Genomic DNA, 27,790 nt, shown 5'->3' on the forward strand with positions numbered 1-27,790 from the left:
ACCTGGGCCACGGAGTGGCACTGGTTTTTTTCCTACAGTGTTTACCTTGTTCAGCAGTGTTAACCTGTGTAAAAGGAATTTGTTTGTCATGTGCTGTACAGAGAAGATTCCCACAGGAGCGTGTTGCACTTTTCTCTGTCATCACGTTCAAGGTTTTAGGGCGCTATTGCTCTGTTGTCCAATACACACTTCTGAGACCAGACACATTTGGATTCATCACTGCTCCTCCTGGTATTTTTCTTTCTGTTTAAAAGTGTATTAATTTGCATCAACTGTAGGGCACACCAACAAAATTAGCTGGAGAGTGAGATTCTTCTTTCAGCTCCATCTCTCCCTCCCAGCGGCCGTCACTGGACGGGCAGACTGTTCCAAGTGGTCCCGCTGTGAGCCAGCAAATTTAGAAATGGCAGCACTGCCCCCAAGGGTGGAGCTGCAGGGCAGTGCAGAGAACTCCTGATCTCCTCTGCAGCCAAGTGGGCTCCACAAGTCCAGGCAAGATCTGACCTGGGAACATTTTAAATTCTGACACCTGAGAGATCAGTTCAAACATTGGCCCTTAATAATAATAATAATAATAATCCTGAGCAGCAGACAAACAAATCTCCTTTTATGTTTTTCTTTCATTACTAGGTAAAAATGAGAAGAATATTTCAAACTCTGAAGAAAGAGCTAAACATCACAAACCACCCCAGACCCTTCCATCAGCTGTGGGGGAACATGGCAGAAGGATGCCAGCATTCCTGCAACATGCTTTTTAACTTACAACTTGGGGCATTTCAGGGAGCATGCAAAACCACTTGGGACAGCAAACTACATTTTACACCAATTACAATGTAAACCTTGGGTAAACAAGAAAGTCAAAAAGAGATCCAGCTAATGCATCTTCCTGTGATGTAACACAGTATTACTATGGCAACAACTGGGTTAGCATGCTAAGAGCAATAGCAGAGCACCAAAGAGATTTTTACAGGGACTTTCACAATCAGAATAGAAAGCCACATACAAGTACCTTTCCATTCATTACAGAGAGCTGACAAAATACATCCTATGCAATAATACTAGGAAATCCGATGAAGTACTTTTTTTCCTCTGCATGCTTGATATACAGATAGGTTGGAAATTATGTTCCTGATACAGCTTCCCTATGTGAGTTGTGACCTGAAGTCTCATCAGTTTGCAACAGAATGTAGAATATTAAGTCCCACTTTGAAGAGATTTAGGCATTAATCTGTCTTTAAAATCTTAACCTATGTCAAAAAGCTGAGATTACCCAGTACTCCAACACATACTAGTTGCTAAAAAAACCTAGTCATTGTAACCTTTCAAAATGCAAACATTTTACATTAATGAAATCTAAAGGCTTATAAAATACAAATGCGGCCAAGTAGGAAAATATGTAACAACTGAAGTCTCAGTGCTTTCTTTTACTGATGATAGTCACTTCTTTCATTATAGCATAGTTGTTCAAACTTGTCTGGTTAAGATTAGACAGTTTTCTAAAGATAGATGTTTTTTCCACACTCTTCTCCAAGTGGGACACTTTTCAAGGCATCAGATTAAAATAGAAAAACAGCAGTTTTGTTTGGGTTTTTTCTATTGTCGGCCAGCAAAGCCTCTTCATACCCATGCTTCTACCTCAAGAGACTTAATTTTTTCAAAATTTCCATAATTCCACAGATGATCCTTCAGTAATTTTAAGATACAAAATTTGGTCTGAAATAATTTAGCTTTTATGAGCCACTTTGTCAGTACCCTGACAGAAGATGAGGCAAGAAGATGCATCCTTTGAGATGGGCCCCTTTTAGTCTCTCTGGAAGATGTCTTTAGGCATAGTGCCACAATGATAATTTTAATTACCTAACACTTGAGTTAACAAACAACTTGAGATGTTTAAGAAAAAGCCACAAGATCTACTGCTATGACCCCAAGCACAGGTATTATCTAGTTACTGAAGGATAACTTGTGTGGCAAGATTTTGTTCTTTTCAACAAGGAAAAAGACATGGATTTGTTTGATTCTGTTAAACACGTGATACAAATGTTGAATTTTTTTAAAGATTTTTTTGTTAGACTGATGAATAGATGATTTGTTCTCCTAAACTGCATTCTGACAGACAATACTGTAAGAAAGGCAGAAGAATGGTGTGTATGTATATGTAAAAAGAGAAAACCACTCTGCTTTGAGTGTAAAACTAATCTTGATGTAGAAGGTATCATTATACTTCAAAAGTTCTTGAAACAGAAGTATTGTCTCTTATTTTAAGGAATCTTTTCCAAGGAGTAGAAAACATTATTACACACGTTTTGAAGGGAGAAACATCTTTCTGACAAAATAACAACAATGTGAAAATGCCTATCTGCTGTGCACCTTGGAGCCTTAGGGCACTACTGCTCATGTACAGGAGCCCGATTTCCCTGAAACCTGGCCAGGCAAGGTGAGCATAAGCAATATGAACTATCTGAAACTCATTTCTGTTTAGTTGGATAATGACTGATGGAGTTGATGTTACCTTTTTCTATAGTGTTAAGTTGGTTTATGCTACTGAGCAAGCCCAGTTACACCTTTGAGATCCACAAGCTGGGGTGAGGATTTTTGTAACAAAGCATCCTAAATTCAAGTGCATTATCATGAACTGGATGGGGTTATTCTCTTTTATTGATTCTTACATGCTATTTCCAGATAAGTCACTGTCTTTTGATATCTCAGAGAAGATTTTTCTTGAATGAAAAGGAGGTAACTCAGGGCATTCCATACAGATATTTCTTGACACCTGACCATTTCCCAACACATCCACTCTCCTTACATCAAGTACAGGTCTTCAATGATGTTCATACAGACAGATTTGAGGTTAAGCATTGTTGAGGTAAAGGGTGACCTGCAGAGGAGCAGCAGCCAGCCATTGCTGGTAGAAAAAGAACAAATTTGTTGTTACAGGGTCCATTCTGGCCTGGTACAAAGTGCTCACCCCCATCTTGCAGAGGATTACGGGCTAGCCAAGAGCCGTTTGGCAAATGTGAGGATCAACATAAGACCCTCAGCTACAGAAGTACATTGTCAGATGCTTAGATTTGGGGAAACAGACAGTCCTCTTTGGCTTTGTTTGAATCATGTCTCACCCCTACTTGCACAGTATTATTACATCAGGAAGAAGGGATAAGAGAGAGAGAGAGAGAGAGAGAGCAACGAATGAGAGAAGTGAAGGGAAAAAGGGAACGAGAAAGAGAGAGCAATGAACGAGTGAAGGGAAAAAGGGCAAAAAAGGGAACGAGAAAAAGAGCACAACGAACGAGTGCTTGGGAAAACGTGGGAAGAAGGGAATGAGAAAAAGCGCAACAAACGAGTGCTTGGGAAAACGGGGGAAGAAGGGAACGAGAAAAAGAGCGCAATGAACGAGGGAAGGGAAAAAGGCCAAAGAAGGTAATGAGAAAGAGCGCAACGAACGAGTGAAGGGGAAAAGGGGGAAGAAGGGAACGACAAAAAGAGCGCAATGAATGAGTGCAGGGGAAAAAGTGGGAAGAAGGGAACGAGAAAAAGAGCACAATGAATGAGTGCGGGGGAAAAAGTGGGAAGAAGGGAACGAGAAAAAGAGTGCAACGAACGAGTGCGGGGAAAATGGAGGAAGAAGGGCACGAGAAATACAGCGCAACGAGCGAGTGCGGAGGAAAAGTGGGAAGAAGGGAACGAGAAAAAGAGCGAGCAACAAAGAAGTGAAGGGAAAAAGGCCAAAGAAGGTAATGAGAAAGAGCGCAACGAATGAGTGCGGGGAAAATGGGGGAAGAAGGGAACGAGAAAAAGAGCGCAATGAACGAGTGCTTGGGAAGAGTGGGAAGAAGGGAACGAGAAAAAGAGCGCAACGAACGAGTGAAGGGAAAAAGTGGGAAAAAGGGAATGAGAAAAAGAGCGCAACGAAGGAGTGCGGGGAAAACAGAGGAAGAAGGGAACGAGAAAAAGAGCACAATGAATGAGTGAAGGGAAAAAGGCGGAAGAAGGGAACGAGAAAAAGAGCACAATGAATGAGTGCGGGGGAAAAAGTGGGAAGAAGGGAATGAGAAAAAGAGCACAATGAACGAGTGAAGGGGAAAAGTGGGCCGAAGGGAACGAGAAAAAGAGTGCAACAAACGAGTGCGGGGAAAACGGAGGAAGAAGGGAACAAGAAAAAGAGCGCAACGAACGAGTGAAGGGAAAAAGGCGGAAGAAGGGAACGAGAAAAAGAGCGCAACGAACGAGTGAAGGGAAAAAGGCGGAAGAAGGGAACGAGAAAAAGCGCAACAAACGAGTGAAGGGAAAAAGGGGGAAGAAGGGAACGAGAAAAAGAGCGCAACGAACGAGGGAAGGGAAAAAGGCAGAAGAAGGGAATGAGAAAGAGCACAACAAATGAGTGCGGGGGAAAACGGGCGAAGAAGGGATTGAGAAAAAAGCGCAACAAACAAGTGAAGGGGAAAAGGGGGAAGAAGGGAACGAGAAAGAGCGCAATGAACGAGTGCAGGGCAAAATGGGGGAAGAAGGGAACGAGAAAGAGTGCAACGAACAAGTGTGGGGGAAACAGCAGAAGAAGGGAATGAGAAAGAGCACAATGAACGAGTGTGGGTGAAACGGGGGAAGAAAGGAACAAGAAAGAGCGCAACGAATGAGTGAAGCGAAAAAGGGGGAAGAAGAGGACGAGAAAGAGAGCACAACGAATTTGAGAAGGGGAATGGGGGAAGAAGGGAACGAGAAAGAGAGAGCAAGGAACGAGAAAAGCGAAAAAGCAGGAAGAGTGAATGAGAAAGAGAGATCATTGAACGAGAGAAGGGGTAAGGGGGAAGAAGGGAATGAGTAAGAGAGAGCCCTGTGCACTGGATTCACTTTCTAGCTGGTTCTATATTTTTCGTCTTGCACCTAGTACCTAAGCCACTGCTTCCTTTTCAATCATCCAATAGTGTTTGCCACATTTTTCCTGTAAACTAGTATTTTTAGATATTTAGGTGAGTTTATTTTCCATTTGTAAATCAATGATTGGTACACATTTAAAATGACAACAATTAACTACATGGCAACATGTGGGCACTTTTTCTATGGCTTATTTTTTTAACAGATTTATAAAGAAGTATTTACAGAAAATTCTACAATCATAATTCTACAATTACATCTAAAAGTAGGTTGTAGCCAGGTGGGGGTCCATTTCTTCTCCCAGGTAACAAGTAACAGGACAAGAGGACACAGACAAGCTGCACCAGGGGAGGTTTAGGCTGAACATTAGGAAGAAATTCTTCACAGAAAGAGTGATTGGTCATTGGAGTGGGCTGCTCTGGGAGGTGGTGGAGTCACCATCTCTGGAGGTGTTTAAGAAAAGACTGGATGAGGCACTCAGATCCATGGTCTGGTTGATAAAGTGGTGTTAGGTCATAGGTTGGATTCAATGATCTCAAAGGTTTTTTTCCAACCTAGCTGCTTCTGTGATTCTATAAGATCAATTATATCTGTTCACTATTATCTCACCAATTTGAGTGACTACTGGTATTAGTAAATATTCACAAACAAGCTCTGCAGAAACCATATATCATTACTCATTGGAGAAGAGAAAATGGTGCCCTCCATATAGTTCTGATACTTATTTTATAAATGGGTTTTGATCACCAGTTATTCTGAGTTGTGACTAAGTCAGATTTACTGCACCTTACAATTTTCTTTTTGCTCATCTTGCTCAGATAATCCTTGTTCATTTAGGGAATTTTTTGCTTTGTGCATCATACAACTCTCCCTGGTATTATCAGAGAGAGGTTTCGGAGGTTGTTTATGCAGGCAAAGAGGTGACCTTGATGTAGAATTCATCAGTGGAAAAGCTTGGGACTGCTGCTCACCATTTTCCTGTAACACAAAAACATCCTTGTTTACTGGTAATGGAAAACCATATATGCTTTCTGCCTTGGGTCAAAAGACTTGCTGCAAAAGACTAAATATCGGGAATTTACAAAAAACACAGACATATTGAAAACAGAAAAAAATATTTTTAAGGCACTTATCACTCTGAATACACAACACAATGAGGCTTGATAACTCTTGCTTTGTTGTGGTATGAGATGAAATATCTGCTACACTACTGGCAAGCTACTGCCAGGAACAGAAAAAAGCTACACAAGGAAGAGACAGTACTCTTAAGCTGTTTACTAAAGTACCTAGTAGTGCGTACCAAGAGCTGTATTTAATTTTTTCTGTACATATTCTGCAAACAAAGCATAGGTGTCACTTTTTTTGCTGACATCTGGACAGAAACCACTGCTTTCACATTTTGACCGATGTGCAGCCAAAGCACTCAATTTAAATTCTACATTAAATTCACATTAAAAAGTGAATACATTTGCATATGAACATGACAGGCACATTTTAAACACCTTGAGAAATTTGCAAGAGTATGAAGAGTTTGAAAGAGTATTTGAAATAAATTACATACAAGTATCTGTCAAAGAGAAGGAAACAAGGCTTATTTCAGTTTTAAAACAAAACACACCATTTACTGTATTAATATAAAGCATGAAACAACATTTTTTGATGGTTTCAACAAATGGTGAAACAATATGAGCAATTCCTCCAGAAATTCCCAAATGTACATCATCTTGAAATAAAACCAACACACATATCCAGCAGTGTCCAAGAGAGAAGGGCACTAATTCCTGGAGCTGATGACTTTTGCATATTTACACTTGGGGGGAAACAAAACCAACAATGAAATCTTAATTACTGTGATCTAGTGGAAGGTGAGGAGTAGCCTGTCCTTGGACCTAGACAATACAAACTTAGAGAAAAAAGGAGGAATGTTAGGGAAATCCCTCCCCCAGTAAAATTAGAAAAAAATTATTACTGATTACTTGTTACTTGCTATAACCTTGACTATGGTCAGCAAGAGTCTACAAGCTTACACCACTCTGGCAGGTCATTACTACACAACTTTCTGTGACCAAGGCTTCCTTTCTTTTTTCACTACTCAGATTCTTTACGAGCAGCATCACTTGTTTCTAAAGTTATAGGGAAACAGACATAAAGGAGTATAAATGAAATTTATTGGCATCACTTAATGAAACAGTAACAAAACACAGACCTCCAGGCAATGTCTGTAAGAAGCAGCAACTCTTGGCAAGTGGGGTAATTACCCCTTGAAATAACATACACAAATTCAGTGGATTTACTCTCACTACAAACCACAGATTTCCTGTTGCTGTAGCTCCAAACAAATTATGGCTCTGATCTGTCTTCCCAATGGTGCTTTCTGGCCTCAAAAGCTGTACCTTCATTAACTATGTGGCACTTGCCTTTACTTACTTGTGGTATCTTGCCAAAATACTTTATGTGCAAATACAAACTAACTGGATTAAAAAAAAAAAAAAAAGGAAAGAAAAAATAAAGAAAAACCCCAAAAAGCTATGTGCAAGATTTCGTTGATTGTCAAGAGAATGCTTTTGTGTAACCTGGCAAACTGGAAGGATTTTATCTGCTTATCTACTGACATATTTCTGTGCAGCCCTCACACAAAGAGCTATCAATAACTATTGTCTTACTGCTCAACTTGAGATAACATGGTTACAAACTTTGGAGGAGGTTTTGGACAACAAAAGGTTTATTTCTGTCCTAAATTTGGAACAATCTTCTATAACCTGCAAAGCATTTGCATCATCTTAGAACATGTTACTCTGATGTACTGTGAAACAGTCAGCAAGGTGTCTATTACTGAAAACACAAAGTTAATGTAAACCTCAGTTACTAAACTTTTTTTAATAACAATCCACTTCAAAACATAACTGTGTAGTATTTATTTGTTTTGATGACATCAAAGTCTGGTAAGCATGAGCTGGTCTAGTGGAAGGTGTCCCTATCTGCAGCAAGGAGGTTGGAATTAACTGATCTTTAAGGCCCCTTCCAAACACAACCCATTCTTTATCATCCAGATGTTCCCTATTTACATATTTAATAGCCTCACAAATATCTGTAGTTATTCTATAAATTCCAAGAAAATCTGTTTGCAGAAAACTTCAAGCTCAAACTCCCAGAGGTTAGTCCTTTTGGTGGTTACTTTCTCTGCAACCTAAGAAACCACAGTATAAAGAATATCTGCTCTTTAATATCCATTATAAGAAATGGAAAATATACCTGTATTGAATTTACATTTCTCACTGGTTGTTCCTATGAGGTCACAAATAACAGCGCATGAACAATTTGCAGATTGCTACTATGGTCAAGACCTATGTCATATTTTAGTTATTCGGTATTTATGATCTTCTCTCCACTGTATTTTTGAGGAACATAAAGAATGATATGTCCTCAAATAGACTTGGCAAGATGAATACATTTAGTGAATGCATTAAGTCTTCCCCATGACTTTCATATCCAGATAAAAATTTTTCCAAGTTACCTTTTGTGGTTTGCTGCCACCAGGTGTCGAACAGCAGCACTCACCAAGATGGTCTGGCCTGCACTTCTGTGAGTCCTGTGTAGGCAAAGGCCTCTTCTCACTTGAGGAAGGCAGATTGGGACTGGATCTGAGGTGCAGTGTTGTTCTACGTAAAATGTAAGGGCTGACCTTGCCAGTGGGGATGTCAGCAAACCCTGAAAAATAAACAGCTTCTATAAAAACCAGCTAAAGCAATCACACTTCCTCAAGTGGATTTCTTTCTTCACAATAGAGTAAAATAGCTGACTGAAATAAATCATTTGTTCCATTGGAGAAAATGGAACAAAGAGATTGCTGAATAGATCTTGTGCATTCCAAAATTCAAATGCAAAACTTGGCTATCACAGAACAACCACTGAATTACAAGAGCAATTCTACAGAAAAAAATTCAAACAAGTGTTTGGTCTTTTTCTTTACATTATTATGTGGAGTGTAATTTCAAACTGAAAACCAGTAATGGTTAATTCATGATAACGTGACATAATGCTCTTGATTTTTAATACTTTTCTCTGCATAGAACTACTGTGTTACAGATTGTCTGTTATTTCTCTATCTAGCGTAAAAGTCAAATATGATATATGGCACATACATCCTCAGAACAGGTCTATTTTCAGAAAAATAGTAATGCTGGTAAGAAAGTGAAATGCAAATAATGTTTTGCCTTAGAAATTCTGACTTATGGGAGTAACCAAAGTTGAGGCAATTCAGTATCTCTATGGTTTGTCCTTTACTGATGGTAATTACATTAATTATAAAGTGCTATTTGATAGGTAGTTGAACATACAATATATTTTTCAAGCCCTGATTTGTGCAGGCTTCTCAGTTACTCTCTGCTGCAGTAAACCCTTATATGGAACACCAGGCTACCTAATTTCATGGCATTCATAGCAGATGGAAAGTGAACTCTCATGGAGATGTTAATGTATTACTGCTGTGGGCAAGACAGTTTCAACTCAGGGAATTTATTTGATTTCAATATTTTGCAAATTAACACACTTTTAATTACTGGTATTGAAAGAAATAAAAGCACACAAATAAGCAAACATTTGGGGAACACACCTGGGCTTCTCTCCAGACACCAGTCCTCCCCAGTTTCTGGTCTCCAATCACCTCACTACACACTACACCTGTGAGTAAGGTGATGGGAGCACAGGAGACTGCCACAACCATTTAACTCTTAGCAGAATGGGACTTATTAATCCAACAGAAATGCGTTCTGCTGGTCTAACACCAGAGCTCCACAAAAGCTAACTTGCCACCAACTGCCGCGTCTCTCATTGACTGCTTTCACCTTCCATCACTGTCACCAAAAATGTTTGCATAATCCCCAACTCATCAGAGTGAAAGCCCTTCAGCAAAAAAAAAAAAAAGAGGAAAAGCACACCTGCTGTGCTCAGAAAACATTTGCCTTCACAAGACACACAAATACCTTTCTGCACTATTTCTGGAAGCCCATCCAGCTCACAGTCAGTGTTCTCCTGACAGAGATTTTGAGAGATATCACACTTCCTTTTCTTTTTCGATGAAGTCTCAGGAGCAGGAGATCTTGGTTCTCCATTGTCTTTTCTGCTGTCTTCACATCTCTGCCTTTTACTTGAAAGCTTAGTGGTATCTCCATCTGACCTTCTCTCTCTGACAGACTGTTTGCTCACTGTTAATGACTTATCTGAATTCAGCAAAGGAGTGCTGACGGCATCACTCGTTTGCTGTTTCAGCTGAGTACTCAACAAACTGACTTGTGTTTTCAGCATCTCATTTGCTTCCTCTAGTTTATGATATTTAACAATTAAAGAGCAGTATTTCTCCAAGTTCTCATTTGCTTCTCTGGTCTTCAGTTCTGTAGATTCCTGTAATTCTTCCAATTTTAACTTGATTTCTTCTGTACTGGCATTATCATCAGCATCTTTCAAGGAAAAACATTATTGTTCATATAACTGACATAAAAATTATGCATACATAAGAATTTATAATACAATGGTCACACATCTTTTAATTATACATGTTCTGTAACAGTTTAACTATAAAAAAATGACTGTGAAACAAACTCAGTAATATGATAGACATAGTAATGTCCCTGTTAAATAGAGAACATGCAAATTTTGAAAATAATCCTTGACCAGTGCACGGGGAAACATTTTCCCTCTCGTTTTGTAACTTCTCAGCACTCACTTTGCACCCTTAACTTGCTTTAAGTATCATTTGCAATACAGTGCATCTCATGAGACGAGCTAAAATATAAAGAACAAAGCATGAGAATCAGAGGGAAAAGCTTGCTGAAAAATGATAAAAGAACCTGCACACAAACCTTGCTTAATAAGGAAAACATCTCTGTTCTTCCTTAAGCCACGGTTAACACCAAAAATCTAATATTTAATGTATTTATTCATAACCTAGTGCTGTTTCTGAGAAGAGAGACAATAACTTGAAGAAGAAAAAAGATTAGCTAGATTTTGAAAATGTTTGACATTTGCACTTGTAATTTTTTATCTTAGTTAAGAATCACGCTCTGTACTAGAGCTGCATGTGCAAGTGGACATTTTAGGGAACAAGAAAGTTTTACAGACTAATGCACCACTAAGAAAGCTTTAAGATAATCTAGATTCAGTTACCTTCTTTATTATGCTTTGCCACAGTCAGATTTTCCTTCTTTAGCAGCTCATCATGTTCAGCTAGTTGTTTCTGCAACATTTCCTTTTCCTGTTCCAACTGCTTACAGGATTTCATCCACATCTGCACTTTACTGTGGGCATATTCATTTTCCTTCTTCAGCTGAATTATAACGTTACTATTATCAGCCTAAAAAGTACGAAATTTAGTTATTTCACCAGAAACATAACTCTTCCTTTTAAACATTATAATGTCAAATGAAATAATAGAATCATTAAAGTTGGAAAGGACCTTCAAGATCATCGAGTTTAACCTTTGATGGAACACCACCATATCAACTAATCCACAGCACTAAGGGCCACGTTGAGTTGTTTCTTGAACCGTTCCAGTGATGGTGACTCCACCACTTCCCTGGGCAGCCCTTTCCAATACTTAACATTGTTCCCTACAGTGAGAAAATTCTTCACAATGTCTAACCTGAAACTTTTATCATCCCACCGGTCTGGTACCAACCAGTGTGCAAATACCGCACCGTGAGCACAGCTAAGAGCCTTGTCTGCTACATTCACACTACCATGGGTACCGTTTTCTGTCACTGGCACACATCCCACAGGACTGCTCTTATTAAAGAAATTAACTCCACAGTGGAAGGCCCTAAGAATAAAGAACTGTTGAGCAAGATGAGTGTATTGTAACTCTGTGTTTACTTGCAAGTAAATTGAATTGACTGTGTTTCTTCAAGAGCGCATTTAGAGAGACACTTATTCCTGAAGTGGGAGTACAGAGTTGAAGCCAGAAATCAAGCACAGACTGAAGCAAGACCAAAAAAAAAACCCAACCAAATATCAACCCAAAAAAAACCCCAAAAAACCCCAAACCACCAAGAAAACAAGAAAAATGCAGGGATTATTGGTACATAAATTCAATTTTATGGACAGTGAAGCTTCACCTGTGCTACTAGAAAGCAAACCAAGAACATGAAGAACTGTTCCCAGCTGTCAGTAGCTCACAGTATGTGGAGCTCATATTCCAGCATCACTAAGAACAATTCCGTCAGAGAATTACACTAGTTAATAACTGTAATGTGAGAATGCCACATAAAATGGAATTGATAAACATGAATCAAGAGCAATCTATCAAGACTAATGCTGATCGGTGACGGTACATTTTACCATCAAAGTAATTCACAAACAGAAAATAGAGGCATTGCAAAGGCTCTTTGAGTGAATTCCAGCCACGTTTTAGCTCAGCTGCAGACACTGTAGACTGCTGTGTTTAGGGTCACAGAAACCAATTCTAGGCGATCTCAGTCACGGCACACAGAATTTATCTAATGCAAATCAATAGTAACAATGTTTTCTCCAGGCTCTATGTTCTCTTTAGTTAAACAAAAGCTGTATCAAAGTCAAGCCAAAGTTCTGGAGCACCAGTTCTCAATACTATGTTTATTTTACTACACAGTGTCTGGAATCTCATTAAATTGGTCATGCTTAGGGGTTTCTCTTACCTTAGTTTTTAGGAGTTCTCCTAAGGCTTGATTAGCTTCTTTAAGGGAATTGTTTAGCTGTTCGTTATTTGACTTCAAACGCTCAATTTCCAATTTTTGTGACCTGACAAAGTGCTCCAGTGAACTAATCTTCTCATGACAGGCCTCAAATTCTACTTCATTCTAGAGAAAGAAAATGTGCCTAATTACTACGATAATAAAAGGGACACTGAGTTGTACTTTAAAGATGTGCCTAACAGCATATCACAAACCCACAGGAATTCCACAGCAAATTTAATATGTTATGTTTGAGGAGCTTAAAACTGAAAGGGCAATTTGTCTCAAGTATATATTTTGAATACTAGAATCTTGCCTCTAAGAAGTCTGTCATAAGAAAATCTTTATATTTTACTATAACTTGCTCTGACATCTACTTTCTATTAATAAGAATGATAACTATTAAGAAACAATTATAGTAAGTTATTTGCCTGTGTTCTACTGGCCTCAAGTAAATGTTCACACATATTTCTGCAGAGAATTTGATAGCTCTTTGCATATAGCCCATCTGACAAATATATTTCCAACAAATTTGTCCTTATATCCTGAAGTGGTTAAATTTTCTTCCCTATTCCTACCAAAACAACAATTTCCTGGATTAAATATACTGTAGCTTCCCCATTTTCAAGGTTATAGTCCCAATGAATTTTTATATAGATTAAATGCTTACTGAGTTGTGAGATAAATTCACATTTAGGTGCTTGCTATATGGAAAAAGGTTAATTTAACACTTACTAAGTTCTAAGGTATGTAGATTTTGGAAATATTGTTAGCAAAGAAATTCTTTTGCAATAGTATCAGCAAAATTTTGTCAAATACGAGAACTGAATTAAAAACTCACAGCACTACTCTTTCTATTTTCTGATTTACCTTTCTGTTTGCTTCTGTCAGAGCATCCTGATGCTCTTTCTCTGCTTGAAGTAGTCTGTCTTTGTATTCTGATATTTGTCTTTTAATTTCACTTTCTTTTTCTTGTAGTTGATGCTGGACCATCTCCAAACTCCTGGTCAGTTCATTATTTTCTGACGTTGTTAGCTGCAGCTGAATCTGTAAACAGTAATAGCACCTTCGTTGGTATTTGGAATTATCTCAATGGAGAAAGGGTTGACCCATTCAACTGTTTAAATCTGAAGCATCTCTGAATTTCCAAAAACAACTTGATAGGAAAAAGATATTTAACAGTGGGTAAACACACTGTAATCAAAGAAAGGAACATATGAACACAAAAGGTAGGACAGAAGGCAAAGGAAGGTTTTCTTAAAAGAAAACGTGCAAGTTTTCCAACACCGTTAAATCAAGCAGCACTGCCAAAATCAAAGCTTAACCTCTACAAACATTGTTCCCTCTGAGAGTGACTTGAGAGGTTAAGGGTCACTTTCCCCACCCTCTTTAAGATGACAAAACTTTCTAAGCATTTTAATTTTCATCCACCTTCCTAACTACTTTTTGGACAGCTGGCCTGTATTTCCATTTAGGATTTCTGAAAGTTGTGGAAATCTCTGTTCTTCTCCCACTCAAAATCCTCAATGCCACAATAGAAACAACCCCCTGGTTATAAAATTTTCTAAATAATGTTAGTAGGTCAGACGACCACATAAAGTGGTTTAAAGATATATTACAGTTCACAATTAAGATCTAAAGCTGTCTAGATGATAAAATAGCCTCAAAGAATTAAATGCAAACAAATTAAAAATAAAGGCTCTAAAATTGTTTCTTCCTTGACTTTGCCCTGAACTACTTTAGCACTACTGAAAGTAGTTTCGAAAAATGGTTTATTCCTTATCTGATCTCCTCAGTCTGATGATTGAAAGCCTGTAGTAGAGAATTTCTCAGCACTGAAAAATGTCTAGATAACCAGCAGTGGCCTCTATGCCAAGAAAACATAGTCTGGATGGAAGGAAGAGGGAAAAAACTATTAACTGATCATTTTGTCTCAGAAGAGAACATTGGATTTTTTTAAATTTGTAAGCAAGAACCTCTAATACTGTACATTATCACAGACTCCCTTGACCAGCCTCCACACATGTACTGTACTCGAGCATCTGGCCTTGAACATAGAAATACTGCAGATGGGGTAACTTACTTTGTTCTTTTCTGAATGTTCTTGAACACATTGCATTTCTTCAGCAAGCTTATTTCTTTCTTCCTGTAATCTGGTAATCTTCTGTTCTGTATTATCTAGCTTGACTTGCAGCTCAGTTTGACTTTCAGCCAGTTCATTTACCTGAAATTAAATTTTTCAGAATTATTTTTAATTCATGAGTCATGACCTTCAAAGAATTTACTTAAATGGAACAAATAGCTTTTAAGATGCGTTATTTTTTTTCCCACAGCTGGTCAAGTTTTAAGCAAGAGTCATAACAGGGTAATGATGTTTTCACATGGCAAATGCACTATTGTTGTTTCACTGTCTTTTGAGCTTCCAAAGTATTTATTCTTGATACAAGAACTCAATCACCCAATACCAACTTGTTCCTTCTCCTTTTCTTCTACAGGAAAGAGGAAACTTTCCTGCATTTTTGATTGCTTAAATGTCTATATCTACTTTCAAGCTACCTTCTCATTCATCCTATGCAAAACAATGCCGGGCTTTCCAGCTCTGTAAATTCAATGAAAATTCATGATTGCATGGAAAATGTAATTTTAAAAATAGGATGTTTCCTGCAAAAGTCTGAGGTTAAAATTATTTTAGCATTTAATTTATTAAGGAAGTGGTAAGCCCAGAGGACACTTTATCCTCACTCCTACAAAGGGAACTCTACCCTAATGGAAATTATATTACCTTTTTACATAGAGTGTTCTTTTCACAAAGTGTAGATTCCAGTTCCTTCTCAAGGTCCTTATAAGACATTTTCAGAACATTCAGGATATCCAGAGAGGTTTCACCATCAGAAAAATGTCGCTCCTTCAGCTTCAACTCAGCAATCAAATTCTGCAGCCTCTCTTTTTCCTGGTGCCAGCATTCAAGCTCACGCTGCATATGTGTCAGCTGCAAAGATAGTGCTTCTGTTTCTTTCACCTGCTTTTCAAGAGCGCAATTTTCCTGCACCTTTTCATCGAGTTTTTGTTTACAATCCATCAATTCTTGAACAAGTACTTCCCTTGCTTGATCCAATCTGATGCTTTCATTTTTTATTTCCTGACATTCCTGTAATACCATTATTTTATCTTGCTCAAGATGAGCCACCTGATTAATCAAGACTTGCTCTTTTACTCTAGCATCTGCTTCCTCCTTGCATGAAAACTCTAATTTCTTACTCATATCTTTGAGCTCAGATTTTAGTAATACCACAGTATTTTCAAACTCATCCTTGATTTGTATCTTTTCTTCCTCCTTTTCTTCCAACTGTTTTGCTGTAGTCAAATTTGAAGACTCTAGTTCAAGGAATCTTTCTTGCATTTCTTTTAAATCTTTAGCCAAACACTCTTTTTGTGAGGTGAGGACATCAATTTGTAAGTTAGAACATTTCAGCTTTTCAGTCATATCTTCCATCTCCGCTGCTAATGTTTCTGCCTCTGCCTTGGCACTCTCCAACTCAATAATTGTATCTTCTAGATTTTTCTCTGACATCTCCAATTCCCTTTCAAGTCTCTCTATTTTATCCTGGAGAGAGTCAGTTTTCCGTTCATTGTCTCTCAGCTTTTCAGCAATGTGACGTTTTTTCTTCTCATCAGACTCAATTTTTACTTTCAGCTTCTCAATTCCACAGCGCAATTGGTCTGCTTCTTTCTGTGCTGCGCTGAGTCTTGCAGCAAGTTCTCCCTTTTCCATTAACAAGCCTTCCAAAGATTTGGAAAGCTTTGAGTTTTCCATTTCTGATGAACTTAATTTATGCTGCATCGTTTCCAGCTCTTTTGCAATCAGCTCTTTTTCTTTCTTTGAATCTGCTGCTTCATTCTGGAGTTTTTCTTTTTCTAAGGTGAAAGATACAGCATCATTTCCTAAACTTTGCAGCTTCTGAAGAAGATGGTCTTTTTCATTGGATAATTGATTTGCATCAGATTTTGCAGCCTCAAGCAGATGTGCTTGTGTCCTCACTTCATCCTCTAACCTTCTAATGAATTCAGTAGAATCCATCTTAGCTAACTCTAACTCTTTTAATTGTTCTTGTAGCTTTTGATGCTTTTGATCCATGTCTTTTTTGCTTTCAGACAAAATACTCAGCTCTTGGCCAATACAGTTTCTCTCAGCTGTGACTGAAACAAGGTGCTCTTGAAAGCTAGAAATAGTTTTCAGGTTAACTTCCCTCTCCCTTTCCAATTGCTGACATTTTGCCTGAAGCATTTCAATTTCATGCTCTATAAACAAGGCATGGTTCTCAATATTAACTTGCTCAGATTTTGGACTCCCCCATTCATTTTCAGCTGCATGAAATTGTTCCTGACAATCTCTCTTGGCCATTTCTACATCATTCAACGTGTCTGCTGCATTAGACGATCTAACTTTACATATCTCCAGCACAGACTTTAGGTTCTCAGGTTCTTTTTCTAATGAGACTACTTGAAGAGATAAGTCCTGCTTATTGACAGAAACTGTTGCATAGTTTTCCTTTATGTCATGGTTTTCTTCCTTAACAGCTACAGTAGCTTCCTCCAGTTTTGCAAAAGCTGAGCTATTTGAAGTTATTTGTGCCTCCTGGAAGTTCATCTCCAAATTTAATTGCTCTACTTTTATCTTTAAACCAACATGGTTTGGGTTTTTTTCTATCTCATAGATCAGCTTCAAATTTTCAGCTGTCTGCTGTTTTGCCTCTTCCTGAAGCATTTCAGTAGTTATTTGATTTTCACAGAAATACCCAGCACTCAAACCCCTACTATTAGAAAATGACCATGCACTAGCATGGTCTGAGGGACTGCTTATTTTTCCTGACATATTTCTACACTCATGTTCTCCAGAAATATTCTCAGTGTAATCTTCCATTAATCTTGCTTCAGCAGTCTCAGTTTCATTTTCACACACAGAGGCATCTCCTGCAGCCATTTCCTCAATGGGAATTATTTTAAGATTATTGTTTTTCAGACCTGAGTTTTCAACAGGCACTCCCAACTTAAAAGAACTGTTTCCTTGTTCTATGTTCTGCAAGGAATAAGAACCAATCAATTAAAAAAAAAAAATCAGGGGGAAGTATACATATGATAAAAAACATGGTAAGTTTTAAAAGTTCTCTTAAACCAGTAAAGCTCCTGCTCTTATAAAAAAAAAAAAAAAAAAAAAAAAAAAAAAAAAAAAAAAAAAAGATGCATCCCTCCCTACTTCAGAGCTTCCTTTCTTACAGAAAGGATTGACACTTCTTTATACACGCATCTTTAGCCAAAAGGTTTTAAAGATATTGAGGGAGAAATTTCAGATAAATTTGCTGAAAGTCTACGTGCAAAGATACCACATATTTCTGTATTTTGGGAAAATAGGTGTCTACATGACAAAGTGAACTATTATTAGCATTGCTAAGGGGACAAAGGTTACTGCTTGAGTATAGATTTTTCTTCTTTCTCCAAAAAGTAGTACTGCTTCTGTGGGGCACAATTTTAAATAGATTTTATCGGAAAATTTAAATTTGGGTCACCACAAATCAAAGGTTTTACATAAAACTTATTTGCATGACAGCAATTACTTACATTTTCATTATCTGTGCACAGCAGTGAATGAGAACTTAAATCAAGGACCTGTAGCTGGAGCCTTGCTGCTTCCAGCTCCAAAGAGAGATTCTCAGTTTGTTTTCTTTCTGCTGCCAGTTTGCACTCCATCTCCATAGTCACATTATTCAGCTTCTGCTGCCATTCTTCCTTTTCAGATAGATTTTGCTGTTTGAGAAGATCTATTTCTTTCCTTTCAGAAAGTATAACTTCTTTCAGCTCTTGTATTTCCTCATTTTTCATATTCTCTTGAACATGAAACTGATCTTCAAGCACCTTGATGGCCTTCTCATATGTCTGACAGAGCATCTGCAGTTTTTCAATTCTACTTTCAAGGTTAGATTTTCTTGGAGTAATACTCCTGAGCTCTCTAACAGAGTCCAAATTTTCAACCAAAATTTCTGTTGCATCCTCTGAAATTACTTCTACAGAACTGTCTGGCTGATTCATTTCCTCTGTCCATTTGCATGTACCACGGTTACGAGAATCAACCACCTTACTTACTTCTATCAAACAGGGTTTTACAGAAAGATCTGAGGAAGAATCCGTGGCCTTAGTGTCATCTAATTTAGACAGCATGTCACCTTGGCTGGAAGACAGTGACACTCTCAAAGAATCTACATGAGCACTGCTCAGACTTGTTGACAATGAAGAATTTTCTGCCTTCAGTACTTCAATGCATGACTGTAGCTCACAAATCTTTGAGCTCATACTGCAGTGCTGTTCATACAATTTTAGGTGTTCATTCTGGAAAGTCAAAAGCCTCTCTCTTACCTCAGTAAAGTGTATCTTAACTTCTTTGCTGGACAATTTTAAATCTTCATAGTCAGAAGTATTGCATTCTTTAAGTCTGAAGGGCATTTCCTTATTATCAGAACACATTCTCACATCACTGTTATCACTTTGATCCATAAGTTCATCAGGAAGAACAGCTTTCTCAGCTTTTAAATTGCTATCCGCATTCATTATATTATCTTTCTCCTCTTTATTAATACCTGTGGTACCATTGGTATTTGCATCTTTGAATCCAGAGGCTAATGCAGTGTTCTCACTCTGCAACCTCTCACACATTTTCTCGAGCTCACTCAGCTGGTTTATCGTTACTTGCAAAGAGGATGCCAGCAACACCGATGAGGGACTTTCATCTATTCGTCTTTTGCCACAATCCTGGGAAATGTCACCATAATTACACTCCAATGAGTGGCCATCGTCCTCTAATGCTGTAAGCGAAGAATCTGCACTTTTCTGTTCTTTAACAGACAGTAGTTCTTGCTGCAGTCTCTCTTTCTCCCTCATGCTTTTCTCAAGTTCTGCTTCCACACCTTTTAAAGCAGTCTCCAGTTGCATCACTTCTAACCTGCAGTTCTCTAGAGAGAGTTCGCTATCCTCAAAATCCATTTGAAGAAGCTCAAGTTTAACCTGGCATTTATTCAGCTCAATGTCCTTTTCTTCCATAGACTTTCTGAACTGCTCTGAACAGAGTCTCTGTTCACAGTTAACATCGCAAATTAGAGATTCATTTTCTGTTGGTAGTTCCTTCCCCAATAGCTCCTTTTCTTGAGGTACAAGGCCACATTTCTCTTGAACTGTATTTTGTGTTGTCCTGACATTTAACCTTTCCTGACTTACACAGTCAAGCTCTATAGAAGGCACATGTTGGATGTTGGAAAATTCTGACTGCAGTTGCTGAAGTTCTTGAACCAAACCCTTTTTTATTTCTTCTGATACTATTAGTTTATGCAAAATATCTTTGTTCTCACTAAGTACCTGTTTCTCTTGTTCTAATTTTGCTTTTTTTTCCTCAAATTCAATTGTCTGCTCTCTCAGAATGCTCATAACTTTTCCATTTTCTTCTTCTACTAATTTATACTTCTCCTGCAAAACTTCAAGCTCTGTTTTGATTTCTTCAGTTCTTGATTCAATACGCTGTCTTTCCTCCTCATGTTTTCCAGACACTTCAGAAATTATTTCTTCTCTTTCCTTTAAACTATCATAAATATTTTTATTTGCCTCCAGTAAAGTTACTTGTTCTTGCTTTAAAGCACTGCTTAAATCCCTAAGGGCTGCATTTTCTTCAGTAAGTTCACCAATTTTTTTACTGTATGAGCAAACCATTGAAGACATGTCCTTCTTCTCTGAATCCCATGTTTCAGACATGAGCTTCAGCTGTCTTAGTGACTCTTCAAGCAATTTATTATTGATCTTTAAATCCTGAAGCTCAGCTTGTCGGTTTTCTAATCTTTCATTCAGAGTTTGCAGTTGCATGTCCTTTTCCTCAAGAATAGCTGAAGTTTTTTCAACTAATTCCTGATGTGCTGAAATATCCGCTTGCAAGTTACTGATGTGCTGCTTGGTTTCTGTCATGAAGCTTTTGTGCTTCTGTTCTACTGCAAATAATCTTTGTTCCGTTTCACTCTTTATTTGCAGTAATTCTTCATACTGCTGCTGCTGATTTGAATTCAGCTGCTTTTGAGCTGCTAAAGAACTCTCAAGAAAAGAGATCTGCTCTTGTAAATTGGCCAGATCCTTAGTTTTTCGCACTTCTAGGAGAGCTCTTGCACATCTGTGATCTTCAGTGTTGAAGTTAGTTGCTGCAAGTTGCATATTATCTAAAGGAGTCTTATCCTGGCTGCTTTGCAAATTAACTTCTCCATCTTCAGTCACTTCTGAAGTATCTTTCACTTTTACAAGACAACAGATTTTTTCATATTCACCAAGCAGGTCACGATAGCATTGCTCCCTTTGCAGTCCTTGACTTGCTGCCAACTGTAACTTTTCTTCTACTTCAGCAACTTTGTTGGTGAGCTGGAATATTTTACAGGACATATTTTCTATCTCTTTGCAGTACTTTTTATCAGAACATTCTGCTTTCTGCTTAAGTTCATCAAAAGCTTTTTTTTGTTCTTCTAATTCTGCACTTTTACATTCCAGCATATCTTTAAGTTCTCTAATCTCTGTGGATTTCCTGTCATTTTCAGTTTGCATCATTCTAAGTTTCTCACCATGCTCATGATTTTTGCTTTGCTGACTTTGAAGGGAACTCTCCAAGTCATTAATGTGAGCCAGCATACCTTCCTTTTCAGACTTAAGTTTATAAATAAGATGATCAGTTTCATTTTTCCATTGAGAAAAAACAGTAGCCTCTTTTTGCAATTCTTCACATTCTCTCTGCTTTAACCCAAGGAGTTTCTGCAAAGCTTCTGACTGTCCCTCCATCTTACTTATTTTAGAGTCTTGTTCTTTAATATGATTATCTTTTTCCTTGAGGAGACCTCTGGTAGACTCTTGTTGCTTTTCCATGTCAGCTAAAGTTATTTTCAGGTTCTCCAGTGAAAGCGAGCTCTCTTGCCTTTTAAATTTCTCTTCCAGTAATTTCAGCTCCACTTCCTGAACAGCATTCTTATCTGTAGAAGAAAATATCATCAAATCTTTTCCAGTCAATACTGTCAAGTCTATTGATAACTTTCTAGATGAGGTATTACTATTTACTTTTACTATTTTCAATTTTCATTCTACTGCAAAGCATTACTCTTAAGTTATATCACTAGATGAAGGATGTTTATATCACTTTAGGCTATCAGGCACTAAATACAGGCAGCTTTCCATAGAGGAATTGCAAACCAGAAGTTTTCTATTTTAATTAGATTCTATGAAAACAAATTTGCTGGTAAGTTCAGTACACTTTAATTATTTTCAGAACAGCGTATCTTCAGGAACTGTACATATTCCTAGACAAAAACCTTCTTTTCATTCACAACAAACTCAGTGTTGTTAAAAAACACTAATCATGCCCCCCAGCAGAAACTTTTTACTTAATTCACAATGAACTTACAGCAATGCAGGAAACACACAAAGAGTTGTGTAAACTTAAAATCACGACTCACTTTTCATTTCTTCTGCAAAATTCTGGCTTTGCATTGGAGATTGCTTGATCATATTTAGTTCCTCTTCAAGCTGGTGGATCTCTTGCGATTTCTTTTCAAGTTGACAGTTGAGAAGATTTTTCTCCTGTTTCACTTCCTAAACCAAAACCAAATAAGACCATATTTCATGTAAATTGATAAGGAGATCAAAGGACTCAGTTCATTTAAATCAAAGTAAAGATACTCCATTAGATCCTGTTAAGACTTTGGGCAGCCTGGGTTCCTAAGCACTGCTTGGAAACATAAGCTGAACTTTTTATTCTTAACAAATTGACAGCATCTGAGATATGCTGCAAGTTGATGTAGTCAGTGTGCTCCTTGTTAGCACAGAAAAAACAGCTCCACATGACCTCACAGATAGCGATAGGACAGGAGAGATTCTACAAAATCTGAGCTGATAAAGTCAGGCTACTTTTCCAAAGCAGCTCAGTAAACAAATCCCTGCAATGGCAACAAAATTAACATGAAATGTGTAGATCAGATGTCACCTGTCATCTCACGCAGAGACAAGTTCTCTTTCCACTGAACATCATCAACAGGGCAACACTGGTCAAATTTTATTTAGAAGTGCTCACACTTTCAGACAGTTGCTTTGCAATTAACAGCATTTTCTTTTAAATAAATTGATTTTAAAAAACCTCAAACAAGTAAAGAAAACACACTATCACCACCAGCAAAAAACACCCAGCTATGCAACTACATCGCACCCAGGAAACCAAACGAAAGTTATTTTAAGGAAACTCATCCTTGTTCTCCAAACTCCTGTGCTCTGGACAACAGATGGCATGGAAGTGGCATGGCCCAAATGGAAACAGACCGCCAATTATTCATCCATTTACTACTAGCAGATGGGCATTGATTCACAAAAGCCAAGCTCAAGAAATGGAAAGGTCTGAATGAAAAAAACTAAAAGCTTGCTGGCATGGCAGGGTTGTTTTTGCAACAACAAATAAATCATCCTCAGAACATGATTAAAGTTGTCACTGCCACTAACAGTTGCCTTCCCTTCTACTCACAGCGTTCCCTACCCATAGTTTAAGTTTTCTAGCAGTCCTAATAACTTTTCAAAGAAGTCCAAGCATCTAAACCCCTTGCATTCAAAGCTGCATGCACAGATGCAATACAAGCACATGAATTAAACTAGCCTGATCATTAGAAAACTTAGGGTTATGTAAGGAAAGAAAAACAAACAAGTTTAAGGAATTAAAATGGCTGAAAGGTCCATTTATTTTGATTTGGTGCAAACATTTCCAGTATTCATAGAATCATACATTGGGTTAGAACGGGCTTTAAAGGTCATCTAGTTCCAACCTCCCTGCTATGGGCAGGAATACCCCTTGCTAGACTAGGTGTAGAATTTTTTCCTACTATCTGATCTAAACCTACCCTCAGCTTAAACCCATTCCCCCTTGTCCTGTCACTCCAGGCCCTTGTAAACAGTCCCTCTCCATCTTTCTTGTAGATTCCCTTCAGGTACTGAACAGCCACAATTAGGGCACCCCAAAGTCTTCTCTTCTCCAGGCTGAACAAACCCAATACTCTCCGCCTTTCCTCATAGGAGAGGTGCTCCATCCCTCTGATCATCTCTGATTGGCGGCCTCCTCTGGACTTGCTCAACAAGTCAATATATGAGAGAGATCCAGTCAGCTAGGCCAAAAGCATGCAAAGTGCTGTTCTAACAATAGTCACGTTCCAATTGCTGGGAATGTTCTCAGACATCGCAATCTACCAGCAAGAATGTACCTAAATTTTCACAATATACTAAACCCATACAAATGTTTGCAATGATCTGAACAAAACCCACTAGTTTCCTTTAGATTTTTGCAGAGAATTTCGAAGGTAATTTTTTTGGCAGAGACTACGTCGGGTTATTTTATGTCTGCTGATGACAACTGGCAACAAGCAAAATGAGAGTTTTTAACAAAACCAAACTGTGACATGTGTTACATAGGTATCCAGCTGTTTTTCCTACCTACTCCTGATTCTCCAAATAAAGGAAAAAATTTGCATTATGAGGTCTCTAGTGGCAAAACTGTAACAATTTCAAGTGTAGCTGCCCTGGTTGCCACCAAAGCAATGAGGTGGTATGGCAGCATACAGAAAATTCTCTGCATTTACCTTCATTTGGGGGAAAGTTTTTCTAAACTGTGTATTTATTGGAGCGTCTCATTCTAAAATAGTTGCCTTTTTTTTTAAAGATGATTTAGTATTTGTACAAAATAACCGAGTTTGACAGTACGAATCAAAGCAGCAGTCAATGATCCTAGAATTTACTTTCGAAATCAAACAAGCATTTTACTATTATTCTATTTTTATTCCAGAACCAAAAGCAAGAATCTCTTGAAACACAATCTATTTTTTTAAAAAAAGAAGTCCAACATGAACTAGAATCATATCAGCAGCGTTACAGCAATGAATCCTAACCACACAACCAGTTCCAGAAAATGCACTAATTCCAATGATGTTAGGGAAGGACTCATTTTGTGTTACAACTAGAATGAGTTATTAAGATAGCCCACAAAAGTGTTTAAAGATCGCTTATGGGGAAAAACACAATTGTGAGCAAATGCTCTACAGTATTAAGTATTTACAAATTGCTGATTTCTGGTATTAATTCTGCCAAATACTCCTCAGCATTGCTCACCTCAAAGTTTCTTGTAAGATCAGCTTCCTTAGCTTGGGCTGCTGTTAAAGCCTGCTCTGCTCTGCACAGCTTCTGGGTGAGATCACTGGTGTCGTGTTCCAAGCGTTGTTTCACTGCCATTACCTGGAAAACCAATGCTGTCATCACAGGCATATACAACTTCTTTCTTTAAACTCCTATTCTTGAGCTCAACATTCTATTACAAAATGAAACTACAGTATTTTATCCCACCATGGTTTGCTTTACTGTTATCTAGAGAAAAGCTCCTTATTGCCTTTCTACTCCCTTGCCTCTGACCAAAAAATGGGATGTTTGTAAGATACATCATTTCTAGACTGTCTGAAATCAGATTAATTCATCCAACTTGCAGGTACATCACCACAATGATATAGGATACAAATGAGATTGGAATACAATTGCCTTTTTGCTGAACCGTGTGAATCAGAAAGTTAGGATCATAACTGCACTCACTGCTCTGTTGACATAGATTTTACAAAAGATGAACAGGTTTAAACTCTTTCAAAATAGTCCTAAAATGCTCCAGACTAAAAAAGAAGGAAATGCCACTAGTGGGTCAAAAAAAAGTCTATTCCAAGGTCATTAAGTAATAAATTACCTTTCTTTGAGAAGGAAGTAAAAGGCACTTTTTTTCCTCTCAATTAAATCAATTTTCCAGTAAGCATATACAAAATAAAATAAAGAAGCCTCCAGTAAAAACATTTGACTGAATGTAGTCCCATGGCTATATTTCTAAAATAAAACAAGCCTGCAGGAAAGCTGTTGGCAGTTTTAGAAATGATGTTTCAAGCTCAGGCTGCCTACCAATGGGGCTTCTCAATATAACTTTCAAGAACTTGTGGCTCTTTTTAGAAATTCAGTCAGCTCTGCTGCTTGAGAGATGCTCTCAAAAGTTTTTTGAGGCTTTTAAACATTCCTCTTCTCTGGTCAACCCACTCGAGAGGCTTGTGCTGCTTTCTAACTTACTTAAAGTTGGGAGTTTGTGATAACTAATGTGTTCTAACAGCTAGCTGCTGCCAAAGCCGTGGAATACCTCCTTCATACAAGGGGGATGTTCTTCCTTACACAAACCCTGACATTCATCTGATTTTGTGGAGAACCAGTTCAGGGAGTTAAACTGATAGCAAACACTTGGCCTTGTATACATATATGCTAATTTAAATGTAAGATCTTCTTTGCTCTTTTATCTGCTCTATCAGGTCTCTCCAGGATCACATGAGGAGTGCATGGCCAGGGTATATAAAAATGGGACTGTTTTTCCAAAGGGCAACAACCTGTTGGTCACTAGCTCTATCATCAAACTACACCTCTGCATGGTTTTTACATAAAGTGTCTTGTGATCAGCCTTAGCTGCTCCTCACTCAGTTTTGTTTTACCTGCACTGTCTGCATTTACATCTCCTTCCCTGTGAGAAGTGGACTACCCACAAACTTTCAAAAGCCTATAATTCAGATTTAAATACATATTATTGCAGTAAGAAATGGTAAATACAAAACACCTAATACATACCATAAAAACATTAATGCAAGATGCCACATTATTTATTTTTTTTCTTTATGTATAATTAACTGAAGGCAGTACTGTTGAGACAACTAAATACCATTCTAGTAGTGGTCTTTAATGCTAAAAGAGAAGCCTACTTTGTCAAATTCTGCCTGCAGTACGTTGAAGTCATTTTTGGCTTGCTGTAGCTCCTGATTCAGTTTGCTTCTTATCTGGTTGCACTGCTGATCCAGTGTTTGCAAGGAACGCTGCTGACAAGAGAGTTCCTAGAAGACAGTGGCAGAGAAGCAAAGAAATAAACACATGACTACAAGAAGTCTCTATTTTGGTTACTGTAGAAATAACAACTGATTTTTATCAGCAGGTGCTGCCTCCTCAGGGAAGCTTGTCTTGCACAGTAAACAACAGTTTAAACCCATCTTTGATTCATAAGGCAAATGCCACATAGGCAAGAATAACATTAACCCAACATATGTCATCTGCTTAAGAGCTTAATTACTGCAACATCTCTGTCACAGAAAGAAAAAAAAAAATCTAAAACTAGTGAAAGTAATGGTGTTAAACTTTTTCATATTAAAGGTAAGTTTCATATAAGAACTACATTACAGTACAAGTGGACAAGTTCATCTCTGCTATTACTTACTTACCATACCATAAAGTTGATTTTTTCTATGATATTGCACAAATTTTGTTGCAAGAAGATGTAATACAGAGCCTTTAAATTGGACTTTACAGACTGTTATAAATAAATGAACATTAAACAAACTTTCTAAGAACTTATAACAGCTCACAGATCCTAAAAATTGTAGAAAAAAAGAGTTCTTCTTAACTAATGGCCTTGCTGAACAACTTAGAATGGCAGTATGCGGACTTACATATTAATCTTATGAAGGCCTTTTTTTAGCTAACTTAAAGAAAAGCCAGGACAGAAGGCTTATGGGCCTTCAATCCATCTTTTGATTAATACAGTGATGCTACAACTATTCAGATATAAAGATCCGTTTTTCCAATTTACCACTTCTAGACAAGCTTCAGTATCAATTTGAGATCCTGAGGTACTATCTGGACTAATGGACTTTGTAAAATCACTTTTTCACTCAAGAATGCTGGTAGGAGCACTGTTTATTGGCTACCCCAGCAGAATTCCTCTGCCCATTATTTTATCTGTCTGGACATATCTTAGAGAAAAGGTTTCAAGTCAAAAATTTGACACAAGAAGTAGTCTTCCTCAGGGCCCTTATTCAATCCCTAAAGCAAACTCAAAACACCCATCTGAAGCAGCACTATCACTTCCGAGTCTATGTCTTGGATTTCCTAACACTGATTACATTATTAAGCTTTAAAAGAAAAATACAGAGAGTTTAGGCCTAATCCAAGTCAGTATTAATGTTGTTAATACTAAATACACCTTCGCTCCAGAAATGTTCCCGGGATAGAGTTTTTCTCTCTGCAAGAGCTGGCATGAAGGAAATGAAAGACACTTATGCTAATTGACT

At 37.8% G+C, this 27,790-nt stretch overlaps 1 protein-coding gene across 2 annotated transcripts in view; it reads right to left on the minus strand.

Annotated features, from left to right (window-relative positions):
• Positions 1-5,524: 5,524 nt before the first annotated feature.
• The window catches only part of CENPF (centromere protein F), a 35,703-nt gene continuing 13,437 nt past the window's right edge, over positions 5,525-27,790 (minus strand). For both annotated transcript variants that reach the window (XM_019282460.3, XM_020584219.2), the window contains exons 9-20: positions 26,432-26,560; positions 24,774-24,896; positions 22,091-22,226; positions 18,189-21,610; positions 15,355-17,649; positions 14,656-14,796; positions 13,443-13,619; positions 12,537-12,698; positions 11,032-11,218; positions 9,852-10,325; positions 8,384-8,577; positions 5,525-5,847 (exon numbers count right to left, since the gene is read on the minus strand). In XM_019282460.3, the coding sequence (XP_019138005.3) occupies positions 5,647-5,847; positions 8,384-8,577; positions 9,852-10,325; positions 11,032-11,218; positions 12,537-12,698; positions 13,443-13,619; positions 14,656-14,796; positions 15,355-17,649; positions 18,189-21,610; positions 22,091-22,226; positions 24,774-24,896; positions 26,432-26,560 (7,641 nt within the window). In that variant the 3' untranslated portion in view covers positions 5,525-5,646. The remainder of the gene's footprint in view (positions 5,848-8,383; positions 8,578-9,851; positions 10,326-11,031; positions 11,219-12,536; positions 12,699-13,442; positions 13,620-14,655; positions 14,797-15,354; positions 17,650-18,188; positions 21,611-22,090; positions 22,227-24,773; positions 24,897-26,431; positions 26,561-27,790) is intronic.

The sequence above is a fragment of the Corvus cornix genome, chromosome 3 (assembly GCF_000738735.6).
Source record: "Corvus cornix cornix isolate S_Up_H32 chromosome 3, ASM73873v5, whole genome shotgun sequence".
Taxonomy (NCBI): Eukaryota; Metazoa; Chordata; class Aves; order Passeriformes; family Corvidae; genus Corvus; species Corvus cornix.